The sequence below is a fragment of the Gossypium hirsutum genome, chromosome D02 (assembly GCF_007990345.1).
Source record: "Gossypium hirsutum isolate 1008001.06 chromosome D02, Gossypium_hirsutum_v2.1, whole genome shotgun sequence".
NCBI classification, from domain to species: domain Eukaryota; kingdom Viridiplantae; phylum Streptophyta; class Magnoliopsida; order Malvales; family Malvaceae; genus Gossypium; species Gossypium hirsutum.
Window position 1 is genome coordinate 64983885 of NC_053438.1, and position 22575 is coordinate 65006459.

Here is a 22575-nt window from a genome sequence, read left to right on the forward strand (position 1 = left end):
CGAAGTTTAATTTCATCTTCGGTTACTCCCTGAGGTTTCATGCTTGAGCAGACCATGTAGAATTCTCTCAATTGAGTGTGTGGATTTTCGTTCTTCAACCCTCGAAAAGTGGGTAAAAGGTGAATTAAGCCTAACTTCAACTCGAACGGGGTTTCTTCGGTTGGATAATTGATACATAACGGTATTTGCTCGTTGGGAGCAGCGGCTAGTTGACGAATGGTTCGGTTTGCCATCCTTTCTGGTTCACTGAGGTTGTCTTCCGCTTCTTTTATTTCAAAAAGTGGTTCGGTCTCATATTCAACCACTTCGACTTGTTTCCCACGTCGAATTGTCTCTGTACTAATTGCTTGGCTCAACCTTTCGACGTCAGATTCTAGGATCCCTTGACTTAGCTCAACTTCTGCTTTACTTGCACGTTTAAGAGATTTTGTCTCCTTTCGTCGTGCTCGTGCCGATTTCTCGATCTCTGGGTCGTATTCGAGATCTCCGGATGAAGACCTGGTCATGAAGATGATTTAAACAATTGTAAGTGTTGCCAGTCCCCGGCAACGGCGCCAAAACTGATGGGTGTCGAGTTCACCAATATAAACCTACGTCTAACTTGTAAATTAAGCAGTATAGGGAGTAGGGTCGATCCCTCAGAGACCGGATTTACTGAAAATTGTTGCTCTTTCTCGACTAGATTCATGTCTTGGCAGTTGTTGTGCCCAAGAAATTTGGGGGGATAAAATTTGAAAACATGGAACCTGAAACAAACAGGAAAAAAATGCATGAAAAGTAAATGCTGGAAATAAAATAATAAAAGCAATTAAATAAATCTGACGAAAATTTAATTAAACTAGGCTCAGCTTTAGGCAAAGGTTTTTCCTCGTCTTTGAACCGATCCTCAAAATTAGATGAACTCCTCTTTTCCAATAAGCTAGTTATAGCTACCAAGGACGCCTCGGACACCAACTCTTCATTGTGTAAATTAGTTATGGAACATCCAATAACTAACCCTTACCGATCGAACAACCTACGAAACGTTTGTGATTTAGAACGCCGACAGCTTTGCGTTCTAGAAGAGCCTAGCTCGAACCAATGCCCTTAACCGCGTGGGACATTTAAATCCGGTTACTACTTCCCTTGACGGAACCAAACAACAATCCCCACTTGGCACGCCACTGTGTTCACGGAAAACCGATTAGACAATCGATCCTTTCGTAATCCCAACTGTACGTCTGACCACACTAACTCAAATGATGTCTTTTTTGACTTAGTGTTGATTTGACTTTGTGAGTTAACAAAATCATACTCTTAATCCGGAGAAATAATAAGTATTGGAATTTAGAAGTTAAATTGCTCGGGTTCGTAACTCACGGGTCTTGACGAAGTTAACACCGACCTAATGTTGAAATGGGTTTAGTTGACTAAGGTTTGGGGCATGTTGGAGTTGGATGAATTAAATGAGGTTAAAATAGGTAAAAAGAATGGGTGGCGTGTTTTAAGTATGGGGGTTGGAATTTTGGTTGGGGATAAGAGTGGAATGGTTTGGCTATTGGAAATGAAAAGAATGTTTGAAATAGAAATTGTGAATGGTTTGAGTTGGTAACAAGCTGTAAATTAATGAATTGAAAGTAAAGGAAACTAAAAACAACAAATAATTTCGTGAGTAGGAAGGGAGAATTGTATTCCAAAGATGAAAACTTGATTTATGACTTGATAAATGAATGAACATAGTAACCCCTATTTATACTAGTGGCTTTGCCAAATTAAGAGCCACTAGCAATAGAAAATCAAGGAAATAAAATATTCCATGATATAAAAATCCCTTCATAATATCCCACTAAGTCAACATAAAATTTCAGCTAATTAAATCTTAGAAAAATTCTGCTTTGGCCCTTCTTCTTTGCTCCTTTCTTCAATCTAGCCCAATTGCTTCTCTGTTTTCTCTTTTGACCCCAAATTGCACCCCTATATAAAATTCAATATAAACATGGAAAAATCAGTGGTGCACTATCATAAATTAACCAATTTAATTACATAAAATATGCATTTTTAGCATTTAATTAGCAACAGTGGGTTCAACAAACATTTGATCTCTCTGTTAGCCAATCAACAATATCAAATACTCTTAAAAGGTCATCTGAATATTTATCAAAAGAGATAAAGAATATCAATGTTAAAAGGCACAAATCAGCCAAATATTCTGAATTAGAGAATGTATTGTATGAGTGATTTCTCCAATATCAAGAGAAACTTAACATGACTGGAGAAATGATTCAAATTAAAGCAAAAGAATTTCTATAGAATATGTATGGTGATGCAAATTCTGAATTTAACTTCTCAATTGGTTGGCTAGAACGGTTCAAGGCAAGGCATGAGATTAAGTCTTATAAAAGATTTGGTGAAAGTGGTTAAGTTGTTACGGAGAATATTAAAGATGCTTTACCTCAAATAAGAGCTAAATTGGAAAATTTTAATCGGAAGGATATCTATATTATGGATGAAAAGGCTTATTTTATCATTTGCAAGTAGATCATTCATTGGCTACAAAGCAATTAGAAGGACGAAAAAAGGACAATGAAAGACTTACTGTTGTGGTTTGTTGCAGTGGAGATAGTTCAGATAAAATGTCTCTTTGGGTTATTAATAAGTTTGCTAATCCTAAATGCTTTAAACATGTGAATATTGACAATCTTAACTGTCATTATTGAGCTGACAACAAAACATGGATGACTGGATTACTTTTTCAGGATTTTGTTCGCTAGTTTGATGTTAGAATGACTGGTAGAAAGGTGTTACTTATAGTAGACAATTGCCTAGCCCATCTCAAGGTTATTGAAAGCTTGAGAAACGTTGAATTATTCTTTTTGCCTCCAAATTCAACATAAAAAATTCAATCATATGATGCTAGAATTATTAGAGCAGTTCAGATTTATTATCGACGTCGTTTTTATTCTAGCATCTTGAAAGGTTACGAGAAAAGAGAAATAGATCTTGAAAAGATTAATGTATTGGATGCAATACATTTTATTAATGTTGCTTGGAATATTGATGTGAAGTCTACAACTTGCAAATTTTTTCCGACATTGCAAAATTCGACCCGAGGAGGATATGCCTTTCAAACAAGAAATTGGTGATGTTGAAGGCATTCATAAATTAAAAGAAGTAATTTCTTATTTACACTATAGAAATGCCATGGATGTTGAGCAAATTTTGAATTATCCAAGTGAAAAAGAATCTTTGATGGAGTCACCTACGGATGAAGAAATTATTCAAGGAGTAATGGATGTGCCAACTGATGACGAGTAAGATCCAGATGACAGTAGTGTTTTACCACATGTATCTCCAAAAGAGGTTTTTCTAGCTGTGGATACCTTGAAGAATTATTTAATATAACACGAGAAGAATATACCAAATATGGTTTAAGCCCTTCAAAAAGTTAAAGATAAAATTGTATTTGATTCACATGCAAAGAAGAAGCATTTAACTATAGATGCATGTTTTAGCAAAGAATAAAATTGAAAAAAAATAAAAGTTGTCTAGAAAATACTTTAGTTTTATATATTGTATATAAAATTTTTAGCATATTTAATGAATTATTATTTTATATTTTCCTTGGGCTCTTAAGGATTTTTCTAAAAATTATTATCTTATACATTTAGTGAGATTATTATTTTAGACCCTTGGCTCAAGTCGGGACCAAAAAAATTTATTATTTAACCAAGATTATTAATTTATCAAATATTTATTTATCGAGGTTTTACTATATTTTTCTTTTCTTTTATTTATTATACATATAATAATTTAATTATAAATTAACGTTATTCTAACTTAAAACATACCAAACTGTCCACTAATGTCTAACATGGTTTACTTTTCACTTTAGGCCTTGGTTTAATTACTATTTTAGTCTTTTAACAATTGAAAATCTATAACGATTAACTTTTACCACTTTTACAATTTAGTTCTTCTATCTTAATTAACTATCTGATTAACAAAATTATAAAACCAAAATTTAATTAAGCCATAAACTAACTTTGTACATATTAAATAATAATATTTACTCACTCACTCGTCGGAAATAGGGTTCCAAAACCACCGTTTTCGACAACACTGAAAAATAGGTTGTTACAACCTTACCTTCTAAAGCTAACAACTATCCTTCGATCTATTAACTTTCTTGCCCCCACCTCGGGTCTCCATATGAACAACCTACTTTCAGTGAAATCGGAACAGTGGTTTCAAGACCACAAATTCGAGTCCAAAAATAATTATTTTAATATTATTACACGGTCTGCATAATGATAGAAATATTGTATAAAAATTTTTTTAAGAAAATTTTACCGATTACATGTTTAATTGATAAAAAAGGACCAAATTGCATAACATGCAAAAGTTGAATTCTAGTAGCTAAAGGGATCAAATAGCTTTGAAAATCAAAATTTGAGGTCTTTATATGACAAATAGACCATTTAGAAGAGTTAGTAGATAAGTATGGTGATTAATCAATGGAAAATTCATTAAAGAAAAGGACTAAATTGGAAAAATAAAATAATAAAAGATGATAAATTAATTAAATAAGAAAATATCATCTTATTTCATCATCTTTCCTAAATTAAAAACATGGAAATACTAGCCATGGAAACCTAAGCTCAAGCCAACTTATTTTACTTAATTAGGTAATTATTCTTGTCCCGTTTTTAATAATTTTTATGTTTCCGAGATCGTAATAGCTTAATCTAGCTATCTCAGGGATTAATTTGCAAAGTTATCAAAGTTTTAAGGTTTTACCATGGATGAGTATGCATGAATTATGAAGTTTTATGGTAGAAAATGAAAGGTTGTTGATAGATAAACAACTTTTGTAAATGAAATTTTGATGAAATTATGATTTAGGGACTAAATTGAAAAGATGTCAAATTCATGGAAAATTCTAAATTTTATGACATACATGGGCTGCTAATGTTATATGTAAAAATTGGCTTGGCTTGGAATAAGGATTAAATTGCATGAATTTCATTTTTCGAGCTTAAGGATGAAATCGTAATTAATTAAAAGGATAGAGGCAAAATGACTGTAATAGCCCATTTTTCCCGGGGCCCAAACCAAATATTGAACAAACATTAAAACCTAATTTTAAATAGTCCACAGTCCAAATACATAGGCCCAACATGGCCCAAATCGTTTTTAACCTAAACTACCCAGACACTATCCCAAGCCTAGTAACAAAATCCAATGACAAACCCCAAACAGAAACCCTGAAACTACACAGCAGACCTAGCCACCGCACGCCTCCAGTCGCCTCAGCCAAGAGCGTGCTGCGCCACTACCTCCGTACACCGCCAACTGGCCTCCGTACCTGCAAATAGGACGAAAAAATAACACAGAAAAAACATATATTGTATTTTTTTATTTATTTCGGATATTTTAGGCTATAAAACAAAAGGGAAGACCTTTGTAATTTTTTTTACACGGACAATACGAAATCAATAAAAAAATATACGAAAGAAATCAAAAAATTTTAAAAGAAGGTGATTCCTTCTTCTTTTCCTTCTATTTTTTTCTTCTTTGCGTTTTTCTTTTTTGTTCTTTTACTTTTTTTTATCGTATACATATATAAGAAAAAAAGAGTTAAAGGACGAGCAGTTTACCTGGCTTTGCCCACTCCGTCGCAATCGGAGATCGGGTAAGGATCGGAGGCCTTAGAGCGGCCTGGTTGTCGGTGACGGCCTGAGGGTGGGTTTCAAAAACCCTAGCGGAAGAGTGCAAATTTTTAAAAAAATGGGCTGCAAATGTTTTTTTAAAAAAAGGTTTTGTTTAAATAATAGTATAATATGGCGCCGTTTTGAGCTAAGGTCTATAGCGCCAAAAAGACGTGTGGTGGCTTTTGACCCACGCGGTGACCCGACCCAGGGGAAGGATCCGCGTGTTTTTACTTCAGGGGGATATTTGTGCAAATGGTCCCTCCGCTAGTATAGCGTGTTTCGATTCGATCCGATCCGATCCTTTTCTTTTCATTTATTTCAGATTTGCCCTTAAATTTCCGTTTTCATTACAAATTAGTCCATTGTTTCGTGATTTTTGCTGTTAAATTAATGAGGTTAATATTAATTTATTATTATTATTAGTATCATTATTATATTTTTATATTAATCTAACCTTTTTATATACGTAATTTTATTCTACCATAGGTTTTTATATTATTTTCATATATTATTATTATATTTTATAATGTATTATTCTTTAAAATCCAATATAATATATATACTTTTAATGATTTTTATTTTGTAATGTATTTTTTTAAAAAATCACTTTATATATTTCTATGTTTTGAAGATTTATATAAAAATATTTTTATTATATTATTTTATATACATGTATAATTTATATTAAAGTATTTTTATCTATATATATATTATTGATTTCATATTATTATAATTGTTAACTTTAAGTTTTCTTTCAAATGTGTTTATATATATATATATATAATTTTAAAACCTATTTTTATTTATACATGATTTGTATCTTAAAACCCTATTTTATCATATACGTGGTTTGTCTCAACTTTTTTATATAAATTATTATATGCATACATTATAATTTATATTATGTTTTCATGTATTACTTGTTTAGATTAATATAATGTATGTTATTTTGTGTACTATTTATTTTGATTTTCTACTTATACAATTTACTTTAAAATTTATTTAAATACTATTATTTTATGTGGTATTTATTTTTAATGCTATTTCGATTTATTTCAAATTTTCATGTTTGTAAGTATAATTTATTGATTATAATTTCCCTTCTTGCACGTTGTTTGTTTTTTAGTTATTTCAAAAACTTGTCACATTTCATATTTGTTAATTTGTTTGGTATTTTTTTTTAGATTAGCTCGCAAAGATTAATGTTTGTATTTACATAATATGTGACTATTGCCCTTATGTGTATTGTATTGCTTATTTGTACTCATCGATTATTTGTCATCCATTAGAGCACTTTTTTGGTTTACAAATTATTACCTCGCATTGCATATTATCATTTCCATCATGTTTTATTTGCTCAAAAATTATGTTTAATATGGTTTAAGTTTTGGGAATCATTTTATTCAAAAGCTTTCAAGATTACGCAATACTCAGTATTTGGGATCTTCGAAAGGATTGAGCCCTATCGTATTGGGTTCCAATTTTCCTCGTTAAATCTAAATAATCGAGAATATTCTTTGATCAAAACACATAAATAAAAAGCTCATTCTCGGGAATTCGATACGTTGTGTCCTAACGCATTGGATATGACATGTTGTTTTCTCGAGATGAGGATTTTTTCCAAAAAATAATAAAGGCAATATTTAATGGTTGAAATTTTGAGAAATTATGCCCTAATGTATTGGGCTTCGATTTTTCATTTGACTTAAACAATTGAATATCCTTTTTAAACTTCACTGCATGAGTTTTAAAAATCAAAAGACAAGCTCATTTTCGAGGATGCAAAACATCACATCCTAACTCATTGGATGTGATGTTCTATCTCCCGAAATAAAGGGGGTCTTAGCACGCATTTTGATTTATACAAGATTTTTAATAAAAATATCGTATTTTTAATCTTTTTGAGTTTTCGATATTCGATATTATGACATTAATTAATCAACTAGGTACCAATTTTGGGCGTATCGAGGGTGCTAATCCTTCTTCGTGCGTAACTGACTCCCAAACCCGTTTTCTAAATTTTGTAGACCAAAAATTATCGTTTCAGTAAATTTAAACTTTTATTAAAGTGATTAAATTAGGAGGTGATCCGATCACACCTCAATAAAAAAGATTGGTGGCGACTCCAATTTTCATTTTTTAAGTCAACGCTATTTTTTGATTCCAAAAAGTGGTTTCGACAATGGTAATTTCTCTTAAGATATGAATTGGACTGAATTGAATATGAATTATATTAAATTGATGTTAAATCCATTCGTATAGATCCAGATAGATCAAATACAACGTTAGATTGAGGAAAAGAGAAAGTAGCGGATTAGTAGATTTTGCGGACACGAACACTTGTCGAGGTAAGTTCGTGTAACTAAATTGAGAATTTATATGTTTGAATTGAATGTTATGTATGTGAATTGTGTAATTGACATGTATGAAAATCAATCACATATCCAATAATGTCTGAAAAGCATTAAGCCCCGTATGGATGAATGAAGTTCGATGGATACCGGGTTCCCGAATTGGTTGTGGTCTTGCATGTGTTGCGGACACACTATAGCTCAAAAGAGCGTCTCGTTATTAGCTCTCATGAGTATCCCGATATTTTGCTCTCACGAGCTTTTCGTTATATGATTCTTGCGAGCTTCCTATTTATGGCTCTTATGAGCTTCCCGATAATTAGCTCTTCATAGCTTCCCGATATTAGCTCGCTTGAACTTTCCAATTAAAGGCTCTTACATGAGCTTCCCAACTAATAGCTCTTCGGAGCTACCCGTTACATGGCTCACATGAGCTTCCTATTACATGGCTCGAATGAGAGCTTTCCGTTTATGTGCTCATATGAGCATTCCCAAATATGAATTGACGGATTTCAGATTTGTGCACTTCGTGTGTGCTACCCGTGTATCCATCGATATTTTAAATAGTTCAACGGGCAAAGTTCTGACATGAGACAACTTGAATTTAAAATGAACTATACCCGTATACACCTAAAATACATAGAAATGATATTACTTGATTTAATGAAGCATGAACTAGTTGTTACACGAATGTGGAATTTACTTAATGTGTGCTAGTATGGTTGAATGATGGATAACTTATAAAAATATTGATGGTTGGTTTGAAATTGGTAAATTTGGTACAAATGAGCTTATATATATATGGTCAAGTCGGTAAGTAAAGATTCTTGAACGGGTGTGGTAAGATGTTAAGTATAAAGCTTGATTTTGGGTTGGTTGAATGTCTTATTATGGTCTATTGATGTCCAAAGATGTTTGGTTAGGTTGATTCCAAGTTTGGGTGAGAAATGTGGCATTGGAAATGACCTATTTTCGTCCACACGGGCAGAGACACGGGCATGCGTCTCAGCCGTGTGTCTCACGCATGGGCGTGTGGCTTGCCCGTGTGTCCCCTGCATTATTAAAATTTCAAAACGAAATGCTCAGATATTTTCACACAGCCAAGCACACGGGCGTGTAGCTTGGCCGTGTGACCCAAGTCAGTGATCACCCTAATTTGGACACGGGTTGAGACACGGCCGTGTGTCCCTATTTTGAATGCCCAGACAACCTGAGACACGGGCGTGCCTCTTGACCGTGTGAGACCCACAGCCTGACCACTCGGGCGTGTGTCCCCTGCACCTTAGAAAATTTTTGATATTTTTGCGAAAAATTCTCTGAGTACCCAGTTTAGTCTCGACTTGTTTCTATTGCATAATTTGGGCCTCGATGGCTCATATAAGGGGCAATATGATTTAATTATAATTGATTTTTTATATGAATGTAAAATTATATGAAATGTCTGTAATTGATTCGTGAACTCCGATAATACTCCGTAACCCTGTTTCTGTGACGAATATGGGTTAGGGGTGTTACACCATAGGCTCAATCTACTCATCTACTCCTTTCATCATCTCAATCGACGTCTTTTCGAACACTGGCTCCTAATACCAATAGTCGCGAGGTTAGAAATATAGTCTGGCAAACCACGCAGCTTTAGACAATTCCTTTGCTTCAAATTCGCCTAAATCAACTTCTCTCTCGAAAAGTCAAAAACTCTCAAAAAAATTTCTAAGGCACCAAAATAAAGCAAAAGCAAACTCTCAAAAGCAAAGAAGCAACAAACAAACAAAAAAGTGACAAAAAAAGCAAATGCACTACCAAGTGCTTGAGTAAATGCTTTCAATGCATTCTATTACTTTGAAGAATTGCAACTGAGTGATTACTAATGAAGGGAAATGCCTCCATTTATAGTTGAGCTCCCTCAAATCCAACAATACAATTTGAATTACATCGGCAGTTGAGATTAAAGCATATCTACAATATGAGAATCCTAAGAGATTTGAATTCTATACAATCTTATCCATTAGGAATTACAATATTCACCATAGCAATTCTAATTTTACTGGAGTGTTTCAATAAACCGCCAATGGTTCAAATAAATAAACTTCTTCATGTGTTCCACAAATCGTGCTAGTTCAAGTGGGTCAAATGAACCTCGTTTAATTACTTAACCTCTAAGGGCGATTTTGTACACAATGGTTATGAGATTTGATTCGCGGCCTATAATACAACCCTCGATCAAAACAGAAGCACTACCCACGGCCTTAACTCTTTTAGCATTCAAATGGCATGGAAGAAGGGTCAAAGCATGGTGGTCGATTTTGTTCCAATACCAATTGTATCAGCCGGTACACTTCGTTCCGGACATAAACTGAAGTAATATAATATAGATTTCGTTTTGACTCAAATTCCGACCTATCCCGCATGTATCGACATATTTCGACTTGTTTCCGAAAAATGATGTACCGGTGAAACTTGAGTTAAAACTTGTGAGTGAAAAGAAAAAGAACTACAGAAAAAAATGAACCAGCTGCGAGAAGAGAACAGAAAAAAAATAGAAGAGAGAAAAGAAAATAAAAAAGAGAATACAATAAACATTAAAATCTCAAAAATTGAGGTATGGAAAGAAAAAAAGTAACATTCAAAAAGTTGAAATGAATAAGTAAAACAAAACATCACGTCAGATAAATTTTAAAAATTTAATTTAAATAAGAATTATATTCCATCTTTAAAAAATATCTATATTGATAATAGTTAAAAATGTTAATAAATGAATAAATAATAAAAAATATTATTACATTTATTATTAGTAAGAAATAGGTTAAACTATTTAGTTAGTCACATAACACGTGTAGTCATCTGAATAAAAATACTTATAATTTAGTCATAATCATTACAATAATTAAACATTTTAGTCACCCAATTATTAAATTCCTAACGACTATTGATGGCGCATGCCACATTATCATTTTTGACTTATTTTTACCCCAATTACTGTTTATCAATATTTTTTAGCTGGTTCAATCCACTGTATGTGCAACTTAAGATGACTTATTTACTTAAAAGATCATAAATACACAAATATGACAATTTAAAGTATAACAAAAAAAAAATTATGATATTAAAGAATTGTAATTGAAAAGATCTTTTTTCAGGGTTGGTCCATTTCTTTTATTACTTATATTTATATCATATTTACCTTCAATCTCCACCATAGTTGTTCCATCAGATTACGACAGCCAAGGCCGACCGAGGTAATCCATGCGCTGAAGTTGTACTGTGCCCTCCCCCAGATACTGGGGTTCTGAGAAGTCTAGCTTTGCTACCCCCACATGCTCCACTTCCGTGGGGTTCAACCTTTATTAACTTATCTACTTCTTTTTCGCTACTTTTAGTTTGATTTGAATACCCTTCAGAACACAAGAGGGGCCATTAATACCGAACCAAAGCAGCAACTTGATGTATCCAACAAGTATCGATGTCACCAAGACAAGAAAAGTTCCAAATAGCAACTACATCGTTATGTTGCTCCAACTATTTCTTTTTTGAAATACCCATATTCGAAATAGGGATATACTCCTCTAGTGACATGGAAAAACTTCAACAAGATCAAACATATTGCACACTCGCAACTGAGTTCCAACTACAAAGCTTGTAAAATATAGTAACATCGACACCCTTAAAAAAGTTTAAAACCATAATTTAATTCCTTGCAGAGAAATTTCAAACCTGGTACAGTTTCATTTGATTTTTACTTTTGGCTATTTTTCATTTGCTTTCTTTCTCAAGAGTTGCTAAAACAGAAAATACCAAATGGTAGTAAGAAAGTTCAGTTCTTTTTCCACTGAAAGTGATCAAACAATTCAACATAATATATAATCCTAAAACCAAACATCCTGTTATCCACAAAATATGATATTTTAGCTTCTAATAATTCACAACAGTGGATTTGCTTTTGTGAACAAACCATAAAATTAACGAGGCTTATCATATGTAATCTTTCTCGATGTTCTCAGACAAGTAGAGAAAACAAAGCAAACATTACATGAACAACAGAGAAAAGCAAGAAAATGAAATATTTGATAGTATTTGGTACAGTACCTGATAAACAGATTGACTGTCTTCTGAAACTAGGCGAAACCCATTATTAAGGGTAAGAGATTGCAGCTGGAAGCAGGGAGCAAAGGAAGAAGAAGAATGTGGAAGCGTCAAGAAAGATGAACAGTAACCAGGGGTAAAAAATAATAAAAAAATATGTAACGGTGACTAAAATGTTTAATTATAGTAACAATAGTGACTAAATTACTAGCATTTTCGTTCGAGTGACCAAAATGAAAGCATCCAAAAAATGGAGTGGCTAATTAGACAATTTATCCTAAAAAATAATATGAAACATAATATGATATATTTACTATTACATATAAAGTTTAACCAGTAATTATATAATAAAAACAACGGTAAATACGAAATAGTACACCAAAACATATTGTTATCTATGCATACCAATAGCACTGAAAATATAATCCGAAACAATATTGACTACCTTGGTCAAAATAGCCTCATTGGTAAAGTTTTCTTATTCAATCCTCAAAAACTGATTTTCTTCAACAATACCACACGGATCAAACTTTAAATTTTGGGAGACGCTCTTTCCTTACTGCTTATGTACAACTAATCACACCACATCTAAATTACTCTTAAAACGAAATGCGGGACTTCATTGCCGATGTCAATCAATAATAGGAGACATCTTACAACTTGCAAGAGTCGACATTGTTAGACACATGATTTTGGCTGCCACCGTCAAGATTGTTCGTATGAACACACTATTCTGGTAGCCTCGGCCAGATATTTCGGGAGCTAATTTTAGTTGAAGCAATTCAAACTAGTTTAACAAGAACAAACAATGGAGTACAGGTCTAGGCTAGGGGTGGCCAACCAAACCATAAACCGGATCAAACTATCCGGGGCTGTTTCAGGTCTATTTGGCAGGGTCAAATAGTTGAAGCAAATTACATAAGACAAAGCCGAAACACCATGGGATTCCTATCATTCCACAACTCGACCTTGACCTTAATCCAAGTTACATAAATCCACATCCAACAGGTCCATTAGTTCCATTGGGTAAGGTATTAATTTGAATAAAAGATAAAATTGCCCACTACCATATATCCAATAGCTCTTCTCTACCTCAAATAAACAGCCCCATATGGATCAACTGATATGATGTTTGAACACTGATCCTTAAAGACAATAAATCCTTCCAAAATCCATGAGACGACAGCAAAGCCTTCAAGTTTGTATTTAACGTTCTCACAATGGAATTATTGAACCGAGTGTGAAATAAAGGTAACCATTTTACTTTGGGTGGGATTCAAGATCCATCTCCTGAAGGTTCAGCAACAGATCCTTTGAGTTCAAGAAGACTTTGTTGGCTGAATTTGCAATGGTCTGTGCAATCTCTCTAGAGGCTTCAATTTTCCTCAATGTAATGAATGCTGGGTTCTTTGCAATTGCTTGACCAATGAGTTGGGCACTCTTGGCTTCTCCCTGCAAACCAGAAAAACAAATAAATTACTTCAGAAGAGAAAAAAAGATCCATTTTATCATATTAAGCCAAATATCAGAATTTTCTGAGAGAAGCTGAAACTGAAATTCACGTATGTTTCAGATTATCTTCTACCCTTTATAAGAAAGGTATCCTTTTTACCAGATCTACTTGATATTCCCTTAAGCTGCATTTATCATCTAATATTATAAAAAAACTCATCCATTTCAGCACCTTGACTTCTTTTTTGGTCCTTAATTTTACTTCCTCGTTTCCCCCCTTACATCCATAACTACCAAGGCCATAGAGTGTGGGTCTATTTTATGTATCTCACCTGTGCTCGGATGACAGCACTTTTCTTGTCCTGTTCAGCTTTTTCCACAATAAATTTAGCTCTCTCAGCTTCTTGTGCAGCCACCTGTTTCGCCTCAATTGCAGCAGTGAATTCCTTCCCAAAAGTCAGACTTGTGATGGACACATCATCAAGTTGAATGTTGAAGTAAGCTGCCCTTTCAGTCAGAATCTTCCGGATTTCCCTACTGACATTCTAAAAGCACAACAGTTCAACTTCAGACAGTTAATCCAAACCATCTATGCTATTATTGGGGCATCTAAAATGTATGACAGGATATCTACCTCTCTCTGAGTAATGAGTTGGCTAGCATTGTATTGAGCAACAACAGCTTTTAAAGTTTCATGAATGATTGAAGGCAGGACCCTCTCATTATAGTTCTCACCAAGGGTTCGATAAATTTCAGTTAACTGAGTTGACTTAGGGCGAGTGAGAACTCGAAGCCCAATCTTGACCTGCAGAGGATATAGTTCAGAAGCAGGTTTAGTGTCTAATTAAGGCATTACTTCCCACAAGATTTTCCTATTTTAAGTTTCTACCTAATATAACTCTGCAAATGCATGTATGCTGTAGCATCAACAAGAAAGGGAAAAGCATAAAAATGCCTCACGGGTACTCTGTTATGGAACCTTTTAAAATGATAAGATGAAATGTAAGCATTTCACTTAGCGTAAAAAGAATGCAAATTTCATATATTGTATTCATAGCTCATATGTCCATATCAGAGGTTGAATATACACAAATAAATAATTCTTAAAAGATGGAACAACCATTACATAAACTTTTAAAATTAAAAGCTTGATAGGAGGTATGACATAGAAGGAAAAGAAATGATTACATTTACAATTAATATGTACACAAAATATAGCAATTAATATATAAATCTAAGTAATGCTGTTTGTTTAGTAAGCCTTGATGTACCAACTAGTAATGAAATATTCATCTGATTGACTGAGAACATAAATTCATAATTTAAGGATCTAAACCCCATGCTTAGGTTGTATTTGGAAATTTAGATTAAAAAATAGTGTAGTTGTGAAATAAAACACCTATAAATATAGCATTTATGATTATTTCTCAAATTCATGGATTTGTTGAATGCATATTTAGTGTGCATTTGAAATTCATAAGGATATTTGTATATTTTAATTTTTGAATCCCCGGTTAGTATCATTTTAGATTTAGAGAACTAAAAAGCAACGAGGTAATGATAGCAAAAAAGTCTAAGTGAAAATTGAAAAGTAGCATTTACCATCTGGAGATCACGACTACCAGAAGTACTCTCAACTAAATGAGGTCTTGCACGGACATCATAGATAATAGGCCTCTCAAACCATGGTATCATAAGGTGTGTCCCCTCGGAATAAACCTGCAGCGCAATCATTAAAGTTTATGGCATACGGCTAGACAGAAGCTAAGCCCAAAGAAAAAAAATTGTAAACAAGAATGTCAAAAGGACAGCAGAAAAAAATCTGGCCATTCAAGAAAGGATAGCACAAGGCTACTAGTTAATCAATTCCTTATAGAAGCCATAGTATGCAAGTTCTGTAAAGAACTATAATATCCACAAACAACAGATATAGGGAAGAAGATGCATTCTAAAAAACATGACAACCAGTAAAATTATGACCTTATCTTTGATGCCCAATATCCGATTGAAAACAATTGCTCGGTGACCACCGTCAACATTGTAGAGACTATTGGCAACTCCATAGAGGCCAAGCCCACCAATGACTCCAATCTTAAGCAAAGCAGGAAGTGCTCCACCTCCAGGCATCTTAGGAACTTTGAGGTTGTTGAGATTCATTTTGCTCAATGCTAAAAAGTTAAACATTAGATGTCAAATTGCAGAAGACCCCAAAGATCAACATTAAACCCATTGTGAGATGTCAGAGAAATAGCTTAGCAACTCTAACTCAGAAAAAGAAACTATCCGAACACACACATATTCACATATGACAATCCATGTTTACAATCTGTATAGGAGAAGAGGCCCCAAACATTTCCCCCCCTATATAATTAGAAATTATAAGCAATATCTAGCGGAAAGATGTCTAAGCACCCAAACTATTTCCTTGTCATGAAAATACAATATACTGCCTCCACAAAGAACATAACACAGCCAAAATACGTCGACTCATACAATATGTTGCTAAACAATCTATAAAGGTAAAATATTTAAACAAGTTTTCCGTTCATTTCAATCGTATAGAGTCAAACACATTATCATATATATTTATATATTCCAGCATGATCATGCCTCAAATCTCTATCTTTAATTACAATGCAAATGGGCTTCACTCAACAGCTTAGAAAAGTACAACAAAACCCAGTCATTTCATCAAACCGCAAAACAAGTAAAAGAGAAAGAGTAGGGCCCTAAGACCCTCAAAGCTGACAGCTCTAACAATCTAGCTCTCAAGAAAAAGAGGCTGCCGCTTTTGACAGTGGCGGGTAGCACTGCCTTGACCAAGAGATACGAATTAACAAGAAGAAATGCAAAGAGGGGAAAAGAAACCGCTCAATTTAGCACCCGAAAGGCTGATCACTTCCGCCCAAAATTTCTAAGCAAACAAAAGCAGCAAATATAACCTAAAACTTTTCTTTTGGGAAAAGAGAGAGAGAGAGAGAGAGAGAGAGAGAGAGAGAGAGAGAGAGGAAGATGCAGATCGAAATACCTACAAAATGGCAACCTTCGAAGAGAGGAATAGAGGGATTCCGGGGTTAGCGACAAAATAAGGAAGGAGAAAAGGTAGGGTTTAGGGTTTTATATTTTGGGTTTTGTTTTTGTTTTCAGTCGACCCGATATACTCTTGGGCTAATTAATCTTATTTTCTTTTGCATTGAAAATTATTTATTCTTCGTATTTTATTTTCGGCTTCATCTAAACTATACTTAACCTTTTTCCTGTTATTTGATTTAATCTATTTTTTATAACAACATTAAAAAAAAGGAATGACTAATTAGAATATACCATATCACACATTTAACCAATCAAAATATCTCATGTGCCATTCAAATTTATTAAAAATTAAAATCATTAAATTAAAGTAGAAAAATCAGAAAAAAAAAAGGAAATTAAAATTTTAAATATTAAAAAATCTTTGACTTTAATTTATCATTGTCCAACACTAACAACTGTTGACTGTCGTTGACTAATTTTGAATTTTAAATATTTTCCATAAATATATTTTTTCAATATACATACTTTCAATTTTTTAAAATTTTATACGTTTTGGTTTTCTTTAAATTTTTAGTGTTACACTTTTCTCTCTTTTTTTTATTTCTAGACTTTTTCTTTTTTTAGTTGAATTTTTCGAATTTTAAAAATTTTGATTTAATGTTTTGGATTTTTAAATTTTAAAATTTTTGGAAAAAAGAATAAAATTCATTACGAATTTTCTAGAATATATATTTTTTAAATTTTAAGGTTTGTTTGCAATTTTCTAAAATTTAAATAAATTCTAATTTTTATAAAATTTTCAATTTTTATATATTATTTACACATTTTAAAATTTATATCTATATATTTTAGAAATCTATAAAATATTATTTTTATAAAAAAATTGAACTATTTATATTATATATATATATGACATTTTTACCTTTTAATCAATATAATATACATAAAACTAAAAAAAAATGGATGGCATGACATGGCGTAGATGTGTTCATGGGTCGAGTCGGGTTTTGGCTAGGCCTGAGCATGATGTTAACACAATTTATGCTTGTCCAAGCCCGGCCCAGCTCGGAATATAGGCTTAAAATTTTACTAAAGTTCGCTCATATTTGCAAATGGTTAACTCAAGCCCATTTTAGGCCCTCCCATATTATTATTAAGAAAAATATTTAAAAATGTATTTATATTATTTTAATACAATATTTAATAATTTTATATATTTTTATTTGTTAAATTTTTATATATAATTATCTTAACATTTTTTAATGTTGACACTATAGATATAATTTTATGTGTTATAAATTACATAAGATATAAAATTAATATAATATAAAATATTACAAACTTAAAAACGGGTCCATAATTTAAACAAACCTAATTTTTTTGCCTAAATCCATTGTTCAGCCATAATATTTTTGCCTAAACCCTCTCAAATTTCGAGCGGGCCTTCGGACTTGATTAGGTAGCTTAGCCCATGAACAAGTATAACATGACGCATTCTTATAGCGCCATATGGCAGCCTAATTTTTTTTAACGAAGTGGGTCAAGTTGGATAATGAATGATAGGAGCATGTGGTTAAGTTAAAACTGTTAAACATGAAAACATAGAGAATTATTAGTAGGAGCATGTGGTCAAGTTAAAAATTTGCTATTGAGTTTAGGGACTAAATAGAATAAGTTGGGAAAGTATAAGAACTAAAGTGCAAGTATTCTATTTTTATTTTGATGGAAATGACTTAATGGTAATTTTACTATTACTTAAAAAAATCAATGGTTTCATGAGATGACTTTTAAATGTTATTTTAATAAGTAATAATATTTTATTAATTAATATTATAATATATAAAAAAGAGAAAAGATGAAATCTTTCTCATCTTTCTTTCTTTTCACGAAAATAAAAGGGGAAAGAAAAAAATCTTTATTTATTTTCCTTCAAATTCAAGTTTAAGGTATGATTTTTCTTCAATCTTTTCATAGATTTTGAATCTTTGAAGCTTACTTTACATATATGTACCAATAATTTTTTATTTTATTAAATATTTTGAAAATTGTCATTAAAAGACATTGATGGAAGCTTAGAAAACTCAAATGAAGTAGGTATATTTTTGGATAAGAAATGATTAGAAGATGAGTTCTAACTTATTAGAAGTGTGAAAAATGAATAAAAATGAATGGGGAGTGAAAAATGAATAAAAATGGATGGGGAAATAGAGAACATTGACCATGGTGAAGGGGAAGTAGAGAACATTGACCATTTTGTGTAATATTGAGGCTAAATAATAGCTTGTGAAGTAGTGAGTATTCTGGTAAAGATGGAATTAAAAACGGATAATTGAGTTGAAACATATGCAAATTTCGGACTAGGAAACTTAAGTTGTCAACTTAATTAACCATGCATATTTCAGTTTGTTTTTATTAGTTTTAGTATTAGAATGGATAAATGACATTGTTTCTTATTGAATTGCAACTATTGTAGCTAAAAACAAAGCGAGAATCTTGAAGGAGAAAGGCGAAGAGGAGTAAAGTGATTGAAATTTCAGTTTATGCTAATATCTTATTTTCATTACATAAAGCTTTAGAATATTTAGTTTACTATGACTAGTTATATTTATTTTATTTTATTTTTATGAGTTCTGGATGAGTTTGAATGCTTTAGTTAATAATTATAAAATTATGTTTCGAGATGAAGACTATGATTTTTCATATGATTAAATAACAAATTCATGGTTATGATTTGGATTTGAGTATTATGATTTTAGATGATTGAGCAATAAAATGTTTAATATGTTTTGAGTTGGAAGCCTAATTTTACATTAGGCGATATGTGATTTGAATATGAAACGAAATTGAAATGAGAATTATATGAAAATGAAATTGAAAAGGATCATGAAATTTGGTTTTTACCCCGTTACACTATATTAGACTAAATTAGATATAGTTGGGCATGTCATAGAATCTTTATATCAAAGGATTTAGAACTCCCCAATTCCCAGAGGGTCGAGGGAGGAAATGTCAAATTGGTCAGTTTTTATTATTATTAGCCCCAATTCCCAGATGGTTGTGGGCAGTCTCAATTCCCAGAGGGTCATGGACTACTCTGATAGCTATTGTTGTCGACCAACTTGGGGTGGTGGATTCGTGTATCTAGTTATGAGCCTAAACTTTAGTACGAGGTTTAAATTGAAAGAAAAGCAAAAACAAATTTTGAATTTTCATATTGTGCAAATTAAATTAATTATGCTGTTTTGAATTTGATTAAAAAGCTTATTTTATTTATTTGATTTGTCAATATCAAAATATTAAAGTTTATTAATATTAGAATTTTCTTTTATTGTGATGTTATTAATGATATTTATAATCATTTTTTAATTTATTTCTATCAATTAATTTATGTTCAATACTTTTGTAATGATTTATATGATATTAGCATCACTAAGCATAAAAATTGCTCAGCGTACACTTTGCATATTTGTCTGTGTGCAGGTAGTTAGATTCGATAGGTTGTTCTAGGAGCATCCAAAGAACCGAAGATCAGCTCAAACAATGTTGGTAAAAAGTTTACTTTACAGTTGATATAAGTGACATGTACCTAGACTTGTATATATATAGTATTGTGTCGTAAACTGACTTTAAATTTTTTTCGTTATGATTTCTTTGCTAGTACTTTATAACTAATGTTTTGATGAAATAGTAAGCGTAGAAATCTAGTTTATTAGTATGTTTTGTTTAACACCTCTAAACCCAAATCCGTCGTCAAAACAGGGTTACGAAGTATTACCGAAGTTTATAAATTAATTATCAGATATTTCATTTCATCTAGCATTCATATTAGAAACCAATCAAAATCATACATATTGTCCCTTAAACGAGCCCTCAAGGCTCAAATTACGTATTAGAAACAAATAGGGACTAAATCGAAGATTCAAAAAATTGTTCGAAAAATATTTAAAATTTTCAACATTGCAGGTGTCACACGGCGGTGTGGCCAGGCCGTGTGACTCGTACGGTTTGGAGACACGTCCGTGTCTAAGGCCGTGTGGGCATTCTATTTTGTGCAAATTTAAGAAACAGGGGACACACGGTTGAGACACACGCCCGTGTGGACGAAAATAAACCATTTTCAAGCCATATTTCTCACCCAATTTGTTACTAACCTAGCCCTACCAATCCACAAATCCACAAATCTACAAACTATAACATGGCATTCAACACAAGTTAAAATAAGTGGCTAATGTCAACAATTTACATATAAACTAATATTAAACAAAATACCTATACATGCCATTATTACCAAAATTAAAACATTCGAAAATACCGATAGAACCGATGGATAGTGTGATATATCTCAAATAAGCTTCCAACCTAATCGAGCTTTCGATAATCACTTTTTCATGAGCACAAGCATATTTTCGTTTGAGCACTTCCCTTTCAACGCATCATATAGATAAACATATTACCATTTAACCAGTAGCTTGGCACTTGCCAAAGCATCAACAACAACATTTGTTAGCATACTTGAACATATTTCATATAAAGTCTACTTTGTAAAATTCTACAAGTTTAAACTACTTTTTTTTTCTTCAAGTAAATTACGAAAGAAGTTTAGTATACCATTAATTTTCATTCTTGACCTTATCTTGTATTAATATTCATGATTTGATTTGACGGACAATAGTTTCTTATCAATTTGAAATTCTTACCTACGAAGCAACTAATCATGTCGGCACACTAAAAGGTGAATCTTTTTAAGCATTTAAAATTCAACTTTGAATTCCAAAAAGCTATTTTGAACATATACCCTTTTTTTTAGAACAATTTAAAATAGGGTAAATTCCCTATCACTCCACTTATAGAATCCTTTCATTTTAGGTGATTAAAATAATTTTTTTATAATTTCATCATTTAATTTTTAAGACGCTTTCATTTTAGTTACTCAACCATTAAATCTCTCACAGTTAACTGTACACGCTGTATCATGTTTGCACTTTCATTTTTATCACCCAACTTTTAGGTCATTTTCATTTTGGTCACCAAAAAAATATTTTTTTAAGTATTGACTAGGGTAAAAAAAGCAAGGATTAAAGTGAAAAAGCGAAAAAAAACTAAAATAATACATAAAAATTGTCAAATTGTACATGTTTATCCTATTACCAAAAATTCTAAAATTGGATTTTGATACATAAAATATTTAATATTTAGATTCAAAATTATAGTAGCAATTGATTGATATTATTAATAGATAAAAATTTCAACAATTAATTTAATTTATTTTGATGTTTTGAAATTATTTTAAAAAATTATCAAAAAAATTATTGTCTTTAATAGTTTTCTATGAAACCAAAATTTATTTTGATTATATGATCTTGAATCTTCCATGCTAACACAAAAAAAATATAAAGTAATGAGAAATTTGCACATAGTGGTTTATTAACGCAATTCGGAAACAATCCTACTCTGCAGAGCCTCACTCCACAATTGATCTAACCACCTATTGGCTAAAGCCCAATATACTCTTACACATAGAAGTAATTACAACCCAAATAGTTAGTCCCAACTTTTTACAACCACTCAACCAAAACCTCACATATAAAGGTTCAATCTCTCACAAAGAATGCCTATTAATCAAGTCTGAAAATAAAGAGAAAATAACAAAGATAAATTAATCCAATCAGCACAACACTCCTTTATAAATATGCATCTTCCATGCGTATTGGTTGTCTATTTATAGGCTTACTATGACAATTTATTCAATCAGCATTGTCCAAGATAAACTCATCTTTTTCAATAAATAATCAGGATAAATAGCCTCCAATCTTATCCTAAGTCTAACACTAACCATCGCCAGATGTGCAAACGTCCGAACTAGAAATACTACAGCAAAAAGATAAATAATAAAGCAACGGTATCCGCAAGTATACTAGTCAAATTGTAATATAATAAAGTGTTATAACGAAATACTTCAGGAAGTAGGA

General features: G+C 32.0%; 1 protein-coding gene across 3 annotated transcripts; it reads right to left on the bottom strand.

Annotated features, from left to right (window-relative positions):
- Positions 1 to 13040: 13040 nt before the first annotated feature.
- On the bottom strand, positions 13041 to 16756 carry LOC107909497 (prohibitin-1, mitochondrial). Of its 3 annotated transcripts, none has more exons than XM_016837034.2 (6): positions 16602 to 16756; positions 15554 to 15741; positions 15176 to 15292; positions 14208 to 14378; positions 13906 to 14118; positions 13041 to 13573 (listed from the first exon to the last, which is right to left on the bottom strand). In XM_016837034.2, the coding sequence occupies exons 2-6, from the start codon at positions 15728 to 15730 to the stop codon at positions 13382 to 13384; spliced, it is 870 nt and encodes a 289-aa protein (XP_016692523.2). In that variant the 5' UTR covers positions 15731 to 15741; positions 16602 to 16756; the 3' UTR covers positions 13041 to 13381. The 3 variants fall into 3 exon arrangements, with proteins under 3 accessions (XP_016692523.2, XP_016692524.2, XP_040944944.1); XM_016837035.2 differs by having other exon boundaries at positions 16606 to 16737; XM_041089010.1 differs by having other exon boundaries at positions 15554 to 16713.
- Between the last annotated feature and the right edge of the window lie 5819 nt (positions 16757 to 22575).

Excerpts from the sequence above, each read along its gene's own strand:
- LOC107909497 (XM_041089010.1), bottom strand. The coding sequence starts at position 15,757 with ATGTTTAACTTTTTAGCATTGAGCAAAATGAATCTCAACAACCTCAAA. Across the intron at positions 15,293-15,553 it reads TATTGGGCATCAAAGATAAG|GTTTATTCCGAGGGGACACA; the intron begins GTCATAATTTTA and ends ATTGCGCTGCAG. Across the intron at positions 14,119-14,207 it reads AACTCATTACTCAGAGAGAG|AATGTCAGTAGGGAAATCCG; the intron begins GTAGATATCCTG and ends TTGTGCTTTTAG.